Source organism: Oncorhynchus clarkii, chromosome 4 (genome assembly GCF_045791955.1).
Source record: "Oncorhynchus clarkii lewisi isolate Uvic-CL-2024 chromosome 4, UVic_Ocla_1.0, whole genome shotgun sequence".
Taxonomy (NCBI): Eukaryota; Metazoa; Chordata; class Actinopteri; order Salmoniformes; family Salmonidae; genus Oncorhynchus; species Oncorhynchus clarkii.
Window position 1 is genome coordinate 92,326,793 of NC_092150.1, and position 19,380 is coordinate 92,346,172.

General features: G+C 48.5%; 1 protein-coding gene across 1 annotated transcript in view; it reads left to right on the plus strand.

The window, feature by feature from the left end:
• LOC139407442 (NBAS subunit of NRZ tethering complex-like) overlaps positions 1 to 19,380 on the plus strand; it is a 289,155-nt gene that overhangs the window by 148,373 nt on the left and 121,402 nt on the right. The window contains exons 35-37 of the mRNA XM_071151235.1: positions 1,549 to 1,620; positions 5,341 to 5,523; positions 11,076 to 11,186. Of these exons, the coding sequence (XP_071007336.1) occupies positions 1,549 to 1,620; positions 5,341 to 5,523; positions 11,076 to 11,186 (366 nt within the window). The remainder of the gene's footprint in view (positions 1 to 1,548; positions 1,621 to 5,340; positions 5,524 to 11,075; positions 11,187 to 19,380) is intronic.

Consider the following 19,380-nt stretch of genomic DNA (forward strand, 5'->3'; position numbering starts at 1 on the left):
AGTCCAGGATCCAGTTGCAAAGGGAGGTGTTTAGTCCCAGGGTCCTTAGCTTAGTGATGAGCTTTGAGGGCACCATGGTGTTTAACGCTGAGGTGTTCCTTTTGTCCAGGTGGGAAAGGGCAGTGTGGAGTAGAGATTGTGGATCTGTTGGGGCCGTATACGAATTGGAGTGGGTCTAGGGCAGGGCTGTCCAACCCTGTTCCTGGAGAGCTACCATCCTGTAGGTTTTTATTCCAACCCTAATCTAGCACACCTGATTGTAATAATTGGCTGGTTGAAAAGCTGAACCAGGTTACAACTGTGGTTGAAGCGAAAACATACAGGAAGGTAGCTCTCCAGGAACAGGGTTGGACAGCCCTGGTCTAGGGTTTCTGGCATGATGGTGTTGATGTGAGCCTTGACCAGCCTTTCAAAGCTCGTCATGGCTACCGACGTGAGTGCTCCGGGGCGGTAATCATTTAGGCAGGTTACCTTCGCTTCCTTGGGCACAGGGACTATGGTGGTTTGCTTGAAACATGTTGGTATTACAGACTCGGTCAGGGAGAGGTTGAAAATGTCAGTGAAGACACTTGACAGTTGGTTCGCGCTTGCTTTGAGTACACGTCCTGGTAATCCGTCTGGCCCCGCGGCTTTGTGAATGTTGACCTGTTTAAAGGTCTTGCTCACATCGACTACGGAGAATGTGATCACACAGTCATCCGGAACAGCTGGTGCTCTCTTGCATGCTTCAGTGTTGCTTGCCTCAAAGCGAGCATGAAAGGCATTTAGCTCGTCTGGAAGGCTCGTGTCACTGGACAGCTCGCGGCTGAATTTCCCTTTATAGTCCGTAATAGTTTTCAAGCCCTGCCACATCTGACGAGCGTTAGAGACGGTGTCGTAGGATTCAATCTTAATCCTGTATTGACGCTTTGCCTGATTGATGGTTGGTCTGATGGCATTGCGGGATTTCTTTGAAGCGTCTGGATTATTGTTCTGTACCAGCCTGTGCAAAACAGTCCTGTAGCATCTGTGTCATCTGACCATCTGCTCTAATGTTGAGGCAGGTAGGCAGCAGGCTTCTGATTGGTTAGATAATAACAGTAGGCTACACCAACATTAGTTTACATTCATTCCATTCATATAAGTGTGAAAATGAATTCCCAGCACTGGGCTTCGAAGTCGCAATGATCAGAGCTGAATAATGCTGCTCCCTCACTCTCTCCCTCTCCCCCTTTCTCCCTCTCCCTTTCTCCCTCTCTCCCCCTCCCCCTCCCCCTCTCCCCCTCTCCCTCTCTCCCTCTCTCCCTCTCTCCCTCTCTCCCCCTCTCCCTCTCTCCCTCTCTCCCCCTCTCCCTCTCTCCCCCTCTCCCTCTCTCCCTTTCTCCCTTTCTCCCTCCCTCCCTCTCCCCCTCCCTCTCTCCCTCTCCCCCTCCCTCTCTCTCTCTCCCTCCCTCTCTCTCTCCCTCCCTCCCCCTCTCCCTTTCTCTCTCTCCCTTTCTCCCTCCCTCTCTCTCTTTCTCCCTCCCTCTCTCTCTCTCTCCCTCTCTCCCCCTCTCCGTTTCTGCCCAGGTGTTGTACCAGGCAGTGAACTATCAGATGGATCCCCTTGAACCTGAATGTTTCCGGGACGAGACAGTACAGGTGTGTATGTAAGGTGTGTGTGTGTAAAAGCTGTTGTTTGTGTGTGAGTATGTCTCTCTGTTTATCATCTGTGCTTCAAATGACATGACGATACCTGTTGTGGTGTTTATGCTGTGTGTGTTTTAGTATAATGTGTATGCATATAATGTTTGTGTGCGGTATTGGTCCCTACTCCACTAGAACAACACAATGTCCCTATACCACTAGAACAACACAATGTCCCTACACCACTAGAACAACACAACACAATGTCCCTATACCACTAGAACAACACAATGCCCATACACCACTAGAACAACACAACACAATGTCCATACACCACTAGAACAACACAATGTCCATACTCCACTAGAACAACACAATGTCCATACTCCACTAGAACAACACAATGTCCATACACCACTAGAACAACACAATGTCCATACACCACTAGAACAACACAACACAATGTCCATACACCACTAGAACAACACAATGTCCATACACCACTAGAACAACACAATGTCCATACACCACTAGAACAACACAACACAATGTCCATACTCCACTAGAACAACACAATGTCCATACTCCACTAGAACAACACAATGTCCATACTCCACTAGAACAACACAATGTCCATACACCACTAGAACAACACAATGTCCATACACCACTAGAACAACACAATGTCCATACACCACTAGAACAACACAATGTCCATACACCACTAGAACAACACAATGTCCATACACCACTAGAACAACACAACACAATGTCCATACCCCACTAGAACAACACAATGTCCATACACCACTAGAACAACACAATGTCCATACACCACTAGAACAACACAATGTCCATACACCACTAGAACAACACAATGTCCATACACCACTAGAACAACACAATGTCCATACACCACTAGAACAACACAACACAATGTCCATACCCCACTAGAACAACACAATGTCCATACCCCACTAGAACAACACAACACAATGTCCATACACCACTAGAACAACACAATGTCCATACACCACTAGAACAACACAATGTCCATACACCACTAGAACAACACAATGTCCATACACCACTAGAACAACACAATGTCCATACACCACTAGAACAACACAACACAATGTCCATACACCACTAGAACAACACAATGTCCATACACCACTAGAACAACACAATGTCCATACACCACTAGAACAACACAATGTCCATACACCACTAGAACAACACAATGTCCATACCCCACTAGAACAACACAACACAATGTCCATACACCACTAGAACAACACAATGTCCATACACCACTAGAACAACACAATGTCCATACACCACTAGAACAACACAATGTCCATACACCACTAGAACAACACAATGTCCATACACCACTAGAACAACACAATGTCCATACACCACTAGAACAACACAATGTCCATACACCACTAGAACAACACAATGTCCATACACCACTAGAACAACACAATGTCCATACACCACTAGAACAACACAATGTCCATACACCACTAGAACAACACAATGTCCATACACCACTAGAACAACACAATGTCCATACACCACTAGAACAACACAATGTCCATACACCACTAGAACAACACAATGTCCATACACCACTAGAACAACACAATGTCCATACACCACTAGAACAACACAATGTCCATACACCACTAGAACAACACAATGTCCATACACCACTAGAACAACACAATGTCCATACACCACTAGAACAACACAATGTCCATACACCACTAGAACAACACAACACAATGTCCATACACCACTAGAACAACACAATGTCCATACACCACTAGAACAACACAATGTCCATACACCACTAGAACAACACAATGTCCATACACCACTAGAACAACACAATGTCCATACCCCACTAGAACAACACAACACAATGTCCATACACCACTAGAACAACACAATGTCCATACACCACTAGAACAACACAATGTCCATACACCACTAGAACAACACAATGTCCATACACCACTAGAACAACACAATGTCCATACACCACTAGAACAACACAACACAATGTCCATACACCACTAGAACAACACAATGTCCATACACCACTAGAACAACACAATGTCCATACACCACTAGAACAACACAATGTCCATACACCACTAGAACAACACAATGTCCATACCCCACTAGAACAACACAACACAATGTCCATACACCACTAGAACAACACAATGTCCATACACCACTAGAACAACACAATGTCCATACACCACTAGAACAACACAATGTCCATACACCACTAGAACAACACAATGTCCATACACCACTAGAACAACACAATGTCCATACACCACTAGAACAACACAATGTCCATACACCACTAGAACAACACAATGTCCATACACCACTAGAACAACACAATGTCCATACACCACTAGAACAACACAATGTCCATACACCACTAGAACAACACAATGTCCATACACCACTAGAACAACACAATGTCCATACACCACTAGAACAACACAATGTCCATACACCACTAGAACAACACAATGTCCATACACCACTAGAACAACACAATGTCCATACACCACTAGAACAACACAATGTCCATACACCACTAGAACAACACAATGTCCATACACCACTAGAACAACACAATGTCCATACACCACTAGAACAACACAATGTCCATACACCACTAGAACAACACAATGTCCATACACCACTAGAACAACACAATGTCCATACACCACTAGAACAACACAATGTCCATACACCACTAGAACAACACAATGTCCATACACCACTAGAACAACACAATGTCCATACACCACTAGAACAACACAATGTCCATACACCACTAGAACAACACAATGTCCATACACCACTAGAACAACACAATGTCCATACACCACTAGAACAACACAATGTCCATACACCACTAGAACAACACAATGTCCATACACCACTAGAACAACACAATGTCCATACACCACTAGAACAACACAATGTCCATACACCACTAGAACAACACAATGTCCATACACCACTAGAACAACACAATGTCCATACACCACTAGAACAACACAACACTGCATTCTGGCAGTTTAGTTTTGATGTAACTTTTCTTCTACAATGTGCGTTCACAAGGAAGTGATAATTCAGCTGGAGTTTAGCAGCCCGAGCCATACATAAATAGTGTTATTTTTAAACGCCTATTTTTGATGAAAAAGATTGGAATGAAATCACCCTGCCAGATTATAATGAAGTGTATGCTACATTTAACACATTGCTTTCGCACCGTTGGAAATGTCGCCCTCGGTCTCAGCGAGACTGAACGCTCACAAGTCGGGCGGGATTCAGCCGTTGTTCCCCCATGACGTCTCTCTCTAAGCTGCTGGGTGTTTCAACAGAGAGAAACTCACCTCGGTATCTTGTACTTCTAGCTAGTGGGTCACCTGCATGGTAGCTTCTTTGTGCTATGTGAAGGCGAGGGTTGCCAAAATCAGATAGATTTACCAATATGTTCAGTTTTTACGAGAAATGGATTCCGTTACTACTTCCTTGTTATTCTGGGAATCTTCCCAACCGTGATTTCTGGGAGACTTGGACATTTGCAGGAAGTTGTGGGATGTTGCAACCCTAGTGAAGGTTGTATTACTACTAACGTGTGTGTGTGTGTGTGTGTGTGTGTGTCCCCCCGTGTCCTCCCCTCTCTAGTCCGCTGGTCCTCCCAGCTCTGTTTCACCACTGGGTGGCGCTGCAGGAGCCCTACTCCATCGTACCACCAATAGAACCATAGAGGTCCTGGCCAGTACTGGCCTGACCACTAAGGCTGTTCTGACTGCCGTCAGCGACCACAAATGGTGGAAGAACCAGCTCAACTACCTCCGACCACTGCATGTAAGAACGCAAAGGGGTTTCACACACACACACACGTTAGACACACAACACACACACACACACACGTTAGACACACAACACACACACACACACACGTTAGACCACAGCTGGTGGAAGAACCAGCTCAACTACCTCCGACAACTAAGACGTTTGTCTGTCTGTCTGTGTCTGTCTGTCTGTGTCTGTGTCTGTCTGTGTCTGTCTGTGTCTGTCTGTCTGTGTCTGTCTGTCTGTGTGTGTCTGTCTGTGTCTGTCTCTGTCTGTCTGTGTGTGTCTGTCTGTGTCTGTCTCTGTGTGTCTGTCTGTGTCTGTCTCTGTCTGTCTGTCTGTGTGTGTCTGTCTGTGTCTGTCTCTATGGATGTCTGTCTGTCTGTCTGTCTCTATGTATGTCTGTATGTATGTCTGTATGTATGTATGTATGTATGTATGTATGTATGTACTTGGTCCAGAAGTCCCCACTAGAATAGTAAACAAACAAAATCCCACAGTAGTAGGTCTGTCTGTCCCCAGGGCTCTATCCCACGGTAGTAGGTATGTCTGTCTGTCCCCAGGGCTCTATCCCACAGTAGTAGGTATGTCTGTCTGTCCCCAGGGCTCTATCCCACGGTAGTAGGTATGTCTGTCTGTCCCCAGGGCGCTATCCCACGGTAGTAGGTATGTCTGTCTGTCCCCAGGGCTCTATCCCACAGTAGTAGGTATGTCTGTCTGTCCCCAGGGCTCTATCCCACGGTAGTAGGTATGTCTGTCTGTCCCCAGGGCTCTATCCCACGGTAGTAGGTCTGTCTGTCCCCAGGGCTCTATCCCACGGTAGTAGGTATGTCTGTCTGTCCCCAGGGCTCTATCCCACGGTAGTAGGTATGTCTGTCTGTCCCCAGGGCTCTATCCCACAGTAGTAGGTCTGTCTGTCTGTCCCCAGGGCTCTATCCCACAGTAGTAGGTCTGTCTGTCTGTCCCCAGGGCTCTATCCCACGGTAGTAGGTATGTCTGTCTGTCCCCAGGGCTCTATCCCACGGTAGTAGGTCTGTCTGTCTGTCCCCAGGGCTCTATCCCACGGTAGTAGGTATGTCTGTCTGTCCCCAGGGCTCTATCCCACGGTAGTAGGTATGTCTGTCTGTCCCCAGGGCTCTATCCCACGGTAGTAGGTCTGTCTGTCTGTCCCCAGGGCTCTATCCCACGGTAGTAGGTCTGTCTGTCTGTCCCCAGGGCTCTATCCCACGGTAGTAGGTATGTCTGTCTGTCCCCAGGGCTCTATCCCACGGTAGTAGGTCTGTCTGTCTGTCCCCAGGGCTCTATCCCACAGTAGTAGGTCTGTCTGTCTGTCCCCAGGGCTCTATCCCACAGTAGTAGGTCTGTCTGTCCCCAGGGCTCTATCCCACAGTAGTAGGTCTGTCTGTCCCCAGGGCTCTATCCCACGGTAGTAGGTCTGTCTGTCTGTCCCCAGGGCTCTATCCCACGGTAGTAGGTCTGTCTGTCTGTCCCCAGGGCTCTATCCCACGGTAGTAGGTATGTCTGTCTGTCCCCAGGGCTCTATCCCACGGTAGTAGGTCTGTCTGTCTGTCCCCAGGGCTCTATCCCACGGTAGTAGGTATGTCTGTCTGTCCCCAGGGCTCTATCCCACGGTAGTAGGTCTGTCTGTCTGTCCCCAGGGCTCTATCCCACAGTAGTAGGTCTGTCTGTCCCCAGGGCTCTATCCCACGGTAGTAGGTCTGTCTGTCTGTCCCCAGGGCTCTATCCCACAGTAGTAGGTCTGTCTGTCTGTCCCCAGGGCTCTATCCCACAGTAGTAGGTATGTCTGTCTGTCCCCAGGGCTCTATCCCACGGTAGTAGGTCTGTCTGTCTGTCCCCAGGGCTCTATCCCACAGTAGTAGGTCTGTCTGTCTGTCCCCAGGGCTCTATCCCACGGTAGTAGGTATGTCTGTCTGTCCCCAGGGCTCTATCCCACGGTAGTAGGTCTGTCTGTCTGTCCCCAGGGCTCTATCCCACGGTAGTAGGTCTGTCTGTCTGTCCCCAGGGCTCTATCCCACGGTAGTAGGTCTGTCTGTCTGTCCCCAGGGCTCTATCCCACGGTAGTAGGTATGTCTGTCTGTCCCCAGGGCTCTATCCCACGGTAGTAGGTCTGTCTGTCTGTCCCCAGGGCTCTATCCCACGGTAGTAGGTCTGTCTGTCCCCAGGGCTCTATCCCACGGTAGTAGGTCTGTCTGTCTGTCCCCAGGGCTCTATCCCACAGTAGTAGGTCTGTCTGTCTGTCCCCAGGGCTCTATCCCACAGTAGTAGGTCTGTCTGTCCCCAGGGCTCTATCCCACGGTAGTAGGTCTGTCTGTCTGTCCCCAGGGCTCTATCCCACAGTAGTAGGTCTGTCTGTCTGTCCCCAGGGCTCTATCCCACAGTAGTAGGTCTGTCTGTCCCCAGGGCTCTATCCCACGGTAGTAGGTCTGTCTGTCTGTCCCCAGGGCTCTATCCCACAGTAGTAGGTCTGTCTGTCCCCAGGGCTCTATCCCACGGTAGTAGGTCTGTCTGTCTGTCCCCAGGGCTCTATCCCACGGTAGTAGGTATGTCTGTCTGTCCCCAGGGCTCTATCCCACGGTAGTAGGTCTGTCTGTCCCCAGGGCTCTATCCCACGGTAGTAGGTCTGTCTGTCCCCAGGGCTCTATCCCACAGTAGTAGGTATGTCTGTCTGTCCCCAGGGCTCTATCCCACGGTAGTAGGTCTGTCTGTCTGTCCCCAGGGCTCTATCCCACGGTAGTAGGTCTGTCTGTCTGTCCCCAGGGCTCTATCCCACGGTAGTAGGTCTGTCTGTCTGTCCCCAGGGCTCTATCCCACGGTAGTAGGTCTGTCTGTCTCTCCCCAGGGCTCTATCCCACGGTAGTAGGTCTGTCTGTCTGTCCCCAGGGCTCTATCCCACGGTAGTAGGTCTGTCTGTCTCTCCCCAGGGCTCTATCCCACGGTAGTAGGTCTGTCTGTCTGTCCCCAGGGCTCTATCCCACGGTAGTAGGTCTGTCTGTCTGTCCCCAGGGCTCTATCCCACGGTAGTAGGTCTGTCTGTCTGTCCCCAGGGCTCTATCCCACGGTAGTAGGTCTGTCTGTCTGTCCCCAGGGCTCTATCCCACGGTAGTAGGTCTGTCTGTCCCCAGGGCTCTATCCCACAGTAGTAGGTCTGTCTCTCCCCCGGGCTCTATCCCACGGTAGTAGGTCTGTCTGTCTGTCCCCAGGGCTCTATCCCACGGTAGTAGGTATGTCTGTCTGTCCCCAGGGCTCTATCCCACGGTAGTAGGTCTGTCTGTCTGTCCCCAGGGCTCTATCCCACAGTAGTAGGTCTGTCTGTCCCAAGGGCTCTATCCCACGGTAGTAGGTCTGTCTGTCTCTCCCCAGGGCTCTATCCCACGGTAGTAGGTCTGTCTGTCTCTCCCCAGGGCTCTATCCCACAGTAGTAGGTCTGTCTGTCCCCAGGGCTCTATCCCACGGTAGTAGGTCTGTCTGTCTCTCCCCAGGGCTCTATCCCACGGTAGTAGGTCTGTCTGTCCCCAGGGCTCTATCCCACGGTAGTAGGTCTGTCTGTCTGTCCCCAGGGCTCTATCCCACGGTAGTAGGTATGTCTGTCTGTCCCCAGGGCTCTATCCCACAGTAGTAGGTCTGTCTGTCTGTCCCCAGGGCTCTATCCCACGGTAGTAGGTCTGTCTGTCCCCAGGGCTCTATCCCACAGTAGTAGGTCTGTCTCTCCCCAGGGCTCTATCCCACGGTAGTAGGTCTGTCTGTCTGTCCCCAGGGCTCTATCCCACGGTAGTAGGTATGTCTGTCTGTCCCCAGGGCTCTATCCCACAGTAGTAGGTCTGTCTGTCCCCAGGGCTCTATCCCACGGTAGTAGGTCTGTCTGTCTGTCCCCAGGGCTCTATCCCACGGTAGTAGGTATGTCTGTCTCTCCCCAGGGCTCTATCCCACGGTAGTAGGTCTGTCTGTCTGTCCCCAGGGCTCTATCCCACGGTAGTAGGTCTGTCTGTCTGTCCCCAGGGCTCTATCCCACGGTAGTAGGTCTGTCTGTCCCCAGGGCTCTATCCCACAGTAGTAGGTCTGTCTCTCCCCAGGGCTCTATCCCACGGTAGTAGGTCTGTCTGTCTGTCCCCAGGGCTCTATCCCACGGTAGTAGGTATGTCTGTCTGTCCCCAGGGCTCTATCCCACAGTAGTAGGTATGTCTGTCCCCAGGGCTCTATCCCACGGTAGTAGGTCTGTCTGTCTGTCCCCAGGGCTCTATCCCACGGTAGTAGGTCTGTCTGTCTGTCCCCAGGGCTCTATCCCACGGTAGTAGGTCTGTCTGTCCCCAGGGCTCTATCCCACAGTAGTAGGTCTGTCTCTCCCCAGGGCTCTATCCCACGGTAGTAGGTCTGTCTGTCTGTCCCCAGGGCTCTATCCCACGGTAGTAGGTATGTCTGTCTGTCCCCAGGGCTCTATCCCACGGTAGTAGGTCTGTCTGTCTGTCCCCAGGGCTCTATCCCACGGTAGTAGGTCTGTCTGTCTGTCCCCAGGGCTCTATCCCACAGTAGTAGGTATGTCTGTCTGTCCCCAGGGCTCTATCCCACGGTAGTAGGTATGTCTGTCTGTCCCCAGGGCTCTATCCCACGGTAGTAGGTCTGTCTGTCTGTCCCCAGGGCTCTATCCACCAGTAGTAGGTCTGTCTGTCCCCAGGGCTCTATCCCACGGTAGTAGGTCTGTCTGTCTGTCCCCAGGGCTCTATCCCACAGTAGTAGGTCTGTCTGTCCCCAGGGCTCTATCCCACGGTAGTAGGTATGTCTGTCTGTCCCCAGGGCTCTATCCCACGGTAGTAGGTCTGTCTGTCCCCAGGGCTCTATCCCACAGTAGTAGGTATGTCTGTCTGTCCCCAGGGCTCTATCCCACGGTAGTAGGTCTGTCTGTCTGTCCCCAGGGCTCTATCCCACAGTAGTAGGTCTGTCTGTCCCCAGGGCTCTATCCCACGGTAGTAGGTCTGTCTGTCTGTCCCCAGGGCTCTATCCCACGGTAGTAGGTCTGTCTGTCTGTCCCCAGGGCTCTATCCCACAGTAGTAGGTCTGTCTGTCCCCAGGGCTCTATCCCACGGTAGTAGGTCTGTCTGTCTGTCCCCAGGGCTCTATCCCACAGTAGTAGGTCTGTCTGTCCCCAGGGCTCTATCCCACGGTAGTAGGTATGTCTGTCTGTCCCCAGGGCTCTATCCCACAGTAGTAGGTCTGTCTGTCTGTCCCCAGGGCTCTATCCCACGGTAGTAGGTATGTCTGTCTGTCCCCAGGGCTCTATCCCACGGTAGTAGGTCTGTCTGTCTGTCCCCAGGGCTCTATCCCACGGTAGTTGGTATGTCTGTCTGTCCCCAGGGCTCTATCCCACGGTAGTAGGTCTGTCTGTCCCCAGGGCTCTATCCCACGGTAGTAGGTCTGTCTGTCTGTCCCCAGGGCTCTATCCCACGGTAGTTGGTATGTCTGTCTGTCCCCAGGGCTCTATCCCACAGTAGTAGGTCTGTCTGTCCCCAGGGCTCTATCCCACAGTAGTAGGTCTGTCTGTCTGTCCCCAGGGTCGGAGTGGAGGCTCCAAGGCTGTAGGAGAAGAGGAGAACAGGGGTCTGGAGAGACAGGGTGTTAACCCCTTCTACCAGGGACTGTTTGATGATCCATATGTAGACCAGGTAAGTTGTGTGTGTGTGCTTGTGTTGTTCTCTTCCTAACCCTGGTCTCTTCCTAACCCTGGTCTCTTCCTAACCCTGGTCTCTTCCTAACCCTGGTCTCTTCCTAACCCTGGTCTCTTCCTAACCCTGGACTCTTCCTAACCCTGGACTCTTCCTAACCCTGGTCTCTTCCTAACCCTATTCTCTTCCTAACCCTGGTCTCTTCCTAACCCTGGTCTCTTCCTAACCCTGGACTCTTCCTAACCCTGGTCTCTTCCTAACCCTGGTCTCTTCCTAACCCTGGTCTCTTCCTAACCCTGGTCTCTTCCTATCCCTGGTCTCTTCCTAACCCTGGTCTCTTCCTAACCCTGGTCTCTTCCTAACCCTGGTCTCTTCCTAACCCTGGTCTCTTCCTAACCCTGGTCTCTTCCTAACCCTGGACTCTTCCTAACCCTGGACTCTTCCTAACCCTGGACTCTTCCTAACCCTGGTCTCTTCCTAACCCTGGTCTCTTCCTAACCCTGGTCTCTTCCTAACCCTGGTCTCTTCCTAACCCTGGTCTCTTCCTAACCCTGGTCTCTTCCTAACCCTGGTCTCTTCCTAACCCTTGTCTCTTCCTACCCCTGGTCTCTTCCTAACCCTGGTCTCTTCCTAACCCTGGTCTCTTCCTAACCCTGGTCTCTTCCTAACCCTGGACTCTTCCTAACCCTATTCTCTTCCTAACCCTGGTCTCTTCCTAACCCTGGTCTCTTCCTAACCCTGGTCTCTTCCTAACCCTATTCTCTTCCTAACCCTGGTCTCTTCCTAACCCTATTCTCTTCCTAACCCTGGTCTCTTCCTACCCCTGGTCTCTTCCTACCCCTGGTCTCTTCCTACCCCTGGTCTCTTCCTAACCCTGGTCTCTTCCTAACCCTGGTCTCTTCCTAACCCTGGTCTCTTCCTAACCCTATTCTCTTCCTAACCCTGGTCTCTTCCTAACCCTGGTCTCTTCCTAACCCTGGTCTCTTCCTAACCCTGGTCTCTTCCTAACCCTGGTCTCTTCCTAACCCTGGTCTCTTCCTAACACTATTAATGGTGCCGGAGGGGATTGCTGCCGTTTTAGTCTCCTAACCAACTGTGTTTTGTTGCATAGTTTGTAACTTATTATGTACATGATGTTGCTGCGACCGTCTCTTATGTCCAGAAGCTATTTTTCGGTCATCAGAACAGCGATCACTCACCTCAAACTATTTTTCCTTTAATGAGTCTGATGCGAAGGATATACTGGTTTTCCCAGACCAGTCCCAAATCCCTGTCATTCACATGACGAAAAGACAGAGATACAGGGGGCGGAGGTCGGGGTGCCTTGTGAGAATTTGTCGGCGGGTGGGTAACCCTCCTCTACCATCCGTTCTATTGGCCAACGTGCTATCACTGGAGAATAAACTGGATGAGCTCCGTTCAAGAAATGATTTATGCATTTACTTTTGATACTTAAGTATATTTAAATCCAAAATAGCTTTAGACTTTTACTCAAGTAGTATTTTACTGGGTGACTTTTATTTGAGTAATTTTCTATTAAGGTATCTTTACTTTTACTCAAGTATGACAATTAGGTACTTTTTCCACCTCTGCAGTTGAGTGCAGGAAATGCAGAGATGATAAAAGTGTTAAAATTAGTTTTGGGCTGAAGTTGAAATGAACAGTATAAAACAATCAGAATGGAGAGAGACTCATTAAAATCACTTAGAATGTATGTGTTGCCACCCTGGGATCACTCACTACTCATAAAACACCCTGGGATCACTCACTACTCATAAAACACCCTGGGATCACTCACTACTCATAAAGCACCCTGGGATCACTCACTACTCATAAAACACCCTGGGATCACTCACTACTCATAAAACACCCTGGGATCACTCACTACTCATAAAACACCCTGGGATCACTCACTACTCATAAAACACCCTGGGATCACTCACTACTCCTAAAGCACCCTGGGATCACTCACTACTCATAAAGCACCCTGGGATCACTCACTACTCATAGAGCACCCTGGGATCACTCACTACTCATAAAACACCCTGGGATCACTCACTACTCATAAAACACCCTGGGATCACTCACTACTCATAAAACACCCTGGGATCACTCACTACTCATAAAACACCCTGGGATCACTCACTACTCATAAAACACCCTGGGATCACTCACTACTCCTAAAGCACCCTGGGATCACTACTCCTAAAGCACCCTGGGATCACTACTCATAAAACACCCTGGGATCACTCACTACTCATACAGCACCCTGGGATCACTCACTACTCCTAAAGCACCCTGGGATCACTACTCCCTTCTCATAAAGCACCCTGGGATCACTACTCACTACTCATAGAGCACCCTGGGATCACTCACTACTCATAAAGCACCCTGGGATCACTCACTACTCATAAAGCACCCTGGGATCACCACTCACTACTCATAGAGCACCCTGGGATCACTCACTACTCATAAAGCACCCTGGGATCACTACTCACTACTCATAAAGCACCCTGAGATCACTCACTACTCATAGAGCACCCTGGGATCACTCACTACTCCTAAAGCACCCTGGGATCACTACTCATAAAGCACCCTGGGATCACTCACTACTCATAAAGCACCCTGGGATCACTCACTACTCCTAAAGCACCCTGGGATCACTACTCATAAAGCACCCTGGGATCACTCACTACTCATAAAGCACCCTGGGATCACTCACTACTCATAAAACACCCTGGGATCACTCACTACTCATAAAACACCCTGGGATCACTCACTACTCATAAAACACCCTGGGATCACTCACTACTCCTAAAGCACCCTGGGATCACTACTCCTAAAGCACCCTGGGATCACTACTCATAAAACACCCTGGGATCACTCACTACTCATACAGCACCCTGGGATCACTCACTACTCCTAAAGCACCCTGGGATCACTACTCCCTTCTCATAAAGCACCCTGGGATCACTACTCACTACTCATAGAGCACCCTGGGATCACTCACTACTCATAAAGCACCCTGGGATCACTCACTACTCATAAAGCACCCTGGGATCACTACTCACTACTCATAGAGCACCCTGGGATCACTCACTACTCATAAAGCACCCTGGGATCACTACTCACTACTCATAAAGCACCCTGAGATCACTCACTACTCATAGAGCACCCTGGGATCACTCACTACTCCTAAAGCACCCTGGGATCACTACTCATAAAGCACCCTGGGATCACTCACTACTCATAAAGCACCCTGGGATCACTCACTACTCCTAAAGCACCCTGGGATCACTACTCATAAAGCACCCTGGGATCACTCACTGCTCATAAAGCACCCTGGGATCACTACTCACTACTCATAAAGCACCCTGGGATCACTACTCATAAAGCAAATGTACAACTTTTAATATTCAAAAACCGCCCAGTTTTACTGTGATAAATATTGTGATATAATTTTTGGCCATATTGCCCAGCCCTAGGCTAGAGCTGCCTCTTTCAACGAGACAGTAACCCGGACGCTAATAACATACCGCCCAGCCCTAGGCTAGAGCTGCCTCTTTCAACGAGACAGTAACCCGGACGCTAATAACATACCGCCCAGCCCTAGGCTAGACGGACGCTAATAACATACCGCCCAGCCCTAGGCTAGAGCTGCCTCTTTCAACGAGACAGTAACCCGGACGCTAATAACATACCGCCCAGCCCTAGGCTAGACGGACGCTAATAAGATACCGCCCAGCCCTAGGCTAGAGCTGCCTCTTTCAACGAGACAGTAACCCGGACGCTAATAACATACCGCCCAGCCCTAGGCTAGAGCTGCCTCTTTCAACGAGACAGTAACCCGGACGCTAATAACATACCGCCCAGCCCTAGGCTAGACGGACGCTAATAAGATACCGCCCAGCCCTAGGCTAGACGGACGCTAATAAGATACCGCCCAGCCCTAGGCTAGAGCTGCCTCTTTCTACGAGACAGTAACCCGGACGCTAATAAGATATCGCCCAGCCCTAGGCTAGAGCTGCCTCTTTCAACGAGACAATAATCCTGGTATGCTTCAAGACGAACCATCAAACAAGTGTCAATACATGTCTGTCCTGTCTGTCCTGTCTGTCTGTCCTGTCTGTCCTGTCTGTCCTGTCTGTCTGTCCTGTCTGTCTGCCCTGTCTTCCCTGTCTGTCCTGTCTTCCCTGTCTTCCCTGTCTGTCCTGTCTGTCCTGTCTTCACTGTCTGTCCTGTCTTCACTGTCTGTCCTGTCTTCACTGTCTGTCCTGTCTTCCCTATCTCCCCTGTCTGTCTGTCTGCCCTGTCTTCCCTATCTTCCCTATATGTCATGTCTGTCCTGTCTGTCCTGTCTTCCCTGTCTGTCCTGTCTTCCCTATATGTCATGTCTCTCCTGTCTGCCCTGTCTCTCCTGTCTCTCCTGTCTGTCCTGTCTGTCCTGTATGTCCTGTCTTCACCTATATGTCATGTCTGTCCTGTCTTCCCTGTCTGTCTGTCATGTCTGTCCTGTCTGTCCTGTCTTCCCTGTCTGTCTTCCCTGTCTGTCCTGTCTTCCCTGTCTGTCTTCCCTGTCTGTCTTCCCTGTCTGTCTTCCCTGTCTGTCTTCCCTGTCTGTCCTGTCTTCCCTGTCTGTCTTCCCTGTATGTCCTGTCTTCCCTATGTGTCCTGTCTGTATGTCCTGTCTGTCTGTCCTGTCTGTCTGTTCTGTTTGTCTGTCTGTCCTGGCTGTCTGTCCTGGCTGTCCTGTGCTGTCTGTCCTGTGCTGTCTGTCCTGTCTTTCTGTCTGTCTGTCTGGTCCTGTCTGGTCCAGTCCTGTCCTGTCTGTCTGTCTTGTTGTTCCTCTTTATACACTTAGAGTATGGTTGCATGCTATAATACGATTATTATGTCAGATGAATATAATAGTTTGATTTAAATGTTCACTTGCTTTGCAAGAATAACGATTTCCCTAACAATCCTGAAATCAGGCTACCCGAGGGGACTTAACGATTTCCCTAACAATCCTGAAATCAGGCTACCCGAGGGGACTTAACGATTTCCCTAACAATCCTGAAATCAGGCTACCCGAGGGGACTTAACGATTTCCCTAACAATCCTGAAATCAGGCTACCCGAGGGGACTTAACGATTTCCCTAACAATCCTGAAATCAGGCTACCCGAGGGGACTTAACGATTTCCCTAACAATCCTGAAATCAGGCTACCCGAGGGGACTTAACGATTTCCCTAACAATCCTGAAATCAGGCTACCCGAGGGGACTTAACGATTTCCCTAACAATCCTGAAATCAGGCTACCCGAGGGGACTTAACGATTTCCCTAACAATCCTGAAATCAGGCTACCCGAGGTTAACGATTTCCCTAACAATCCTGAAATCAGGCTACCCGAGGGGACTTAACGATTTCCCTAACAATCCTGAAATCAGGCTACCCGAGGGGACTTAACGATTTCCCTAACAATCCTGAAATCAGGCTACCCGAGGGGACTTAACGATTTCCCTAACAATCCTGAAATCAGGCTACCCGAGGGGACTTAACGATTTCCCTAACAATCCTGAAATCAGGCTACCCGAGGGGACTTAACGATTTCCCTAACAATCCTGAAATCAGGCTACCCGAGGGGACTTAACGATTTCCCTAACAATCCTGAAATCAGGCTACCCGAGGGGACTTAACGATTTCCCTAACAATCCTGAAATCAGGCTACCCGAGGTTAACGATTTCCCTAACAATCCTGAAATCAGGCTACCCGAGGGGACTTAACGATTTCCCTAACAATCCTGAAATCAGGCTACCCGAGGGGACTTAACGATTTCCCTAACAATCCTGAAATCAGGCTACCCGAGGGGACTTAACGATTTCCCTAACAATCCTGAAATCAGGCTACCCGAGGGGACTTAACGATTTCCCTAACAATCCTGAAATCAGGCTACCCGAGGGGACTTAACGATTTCCCTAACAATCCTGAAATCAGGCTACCCGAGGGGACTTTGATAAAGGCAGAACATCGGCAATCAATTTAAGTTATACCACAGCGCCAATGTTATTTATGTGAACCGTATTTTATTCTGAATTCAGACATATAAAATAAATAAATATATAAAGTTTCTATGTGGGAACTATTTTTAATTCTTTGTTTTCCAAACTTTTGTCACAAAACAAAAAGGGAACTCGGGCTGCTCGAGCCACAGCCCAGATACAATAGACCGCTGTAACTCTGAAGGCGTTTACATAATAATTACAAAGATGGCTCAGAAAACCAGGTGTTTTAATATGTTTACTTCCAGTATCACCTTACGCAGATTAAGATGTACCATAGGTGTTTTCATGACTAATGCTCTGCCTACTGCCAGCATCAGTTTAACCTCTAATGATTAGTAACCGTAGTAACCGAGGCCTAAGCTGATCAAATGTCTGGTTTATATGCTGAACAATGTGTTATACTATACTGAACAATAGTATATATATTATACTATACTGAACAATAGTATATATATTATACTATACTGAACAATAGTATATATATTATTCTATACTGAACAATAGTATATATATTATACTATACTGAACAATAGTATATATATTATACTATACTGAACAATAGTATATATATTATACTATACTGAACAATAATATATAAATGCAACATGTAAAGTGTTGGTCCTGTGTTTCATGAGCTGAAATAAAAAATACCAGAAATGTTCCATTTGCACAAAAAGTTTATTTATATAAAATGTTCGCAGGAGCATTTCTCCTTTGCCAAGATAATCAAAATCAGATGTTATTGGTCACATGGTTAGCAGATGTTATTGGTCACATGGTTAGCAGATGTTATTGGTCACATGGTTAGCAGATGTTATTGGTCACATGGTTAGCAGATGTTATTGGTCACATGGTTAGCAGATGTTATTGGTCACATGGTTAGCAGATGTTATTGGTCACGTGGTTAGCAGATGTTATTGGTCACATACACGTGGTTAGCAGATGTTATTGGTCACATGGTTATGCAGATGTTATTGGTCACATACACATGGTTAGCAGATGTTATTGGTCACGTGGTTAGCAGATGTTATTGGTCACATACACGTGGTTAGCAGATGTTATTGGTCACATGGTTAGCAGATGTTATTGGTCACATACACATGGTTAGCAGATGTTATTGGTCACATGGTTAGCAGATGTTATTGGTCACATACACATGGTTAGCAGATGTTATTGGTCACATGGTTAGCAGATGTTATTGGTCACGTGGTTAGCAGATGTTATTGGTCACATACACGTGGTTAGCAGATGTTATTGGTCACATGGTTAGCAGATGTTATTGGTCACGTGGTTAGCAGATGTTATTGGTCACATACACGTGGTTAGCAGATGTTATTGGTCACATACACATGGTTAGCAGATGTTACTGGTCACATACACATGGTTAGCAGATGTTATTGGTCACATACGCATGGTTAGCAGATGTTATTGGTCACATACGCAGGGTTAGTAGATGTTATTGGGCACATACACATTGTTGGCAGATGTTATTGGTCACATACACATGGTTAGCAGATGCTATTGGTCACATGGTTAGCAGATGTTATTGGTCACATGGTTAGCAGATGTTATTGGTCACATGGTTAGCAGATGTTATTGGTCACATACACAGGGTTAGCAGATGTTATTGGTCACATGGTTAACAGATGTTATTGGTCACATGGTTAGCAGATGTTATTGGTCACATACACAGGGTTAACATATGTTATTGGTCACATACACAGGGTTAGCAGATGTTATTGGTCACATGGTTAGCAGATGTTATTGGTCACATGGTTAGCAGATGTTATTGGTCACATACACAGGGTTAGCAGATGTTATTGGTCACATACACAGGGTTAGCAGATGTTATTGGTCACATACACATGGTTAGCAGATGTTATTGGTCACATACACGTGGTTAGCAGATGTTATTGGTCACATACACGTGGTTAGCAGATGTTATTGGTCACATACACATGGTTAGCAGATGTTACTGGTCACATACGCATGGTTAGCAGATGTTATTGGTCACATACGCATGGTTAGCAGATGTTATTGGGCACATACACATTGTTGGCAGATGTTATTGGTCACATACACATGGTTAGCAGATGCTATTGGTCACATGGTTAGCAGATGTTATTGGTCACATGGTTAGCAGATGTTA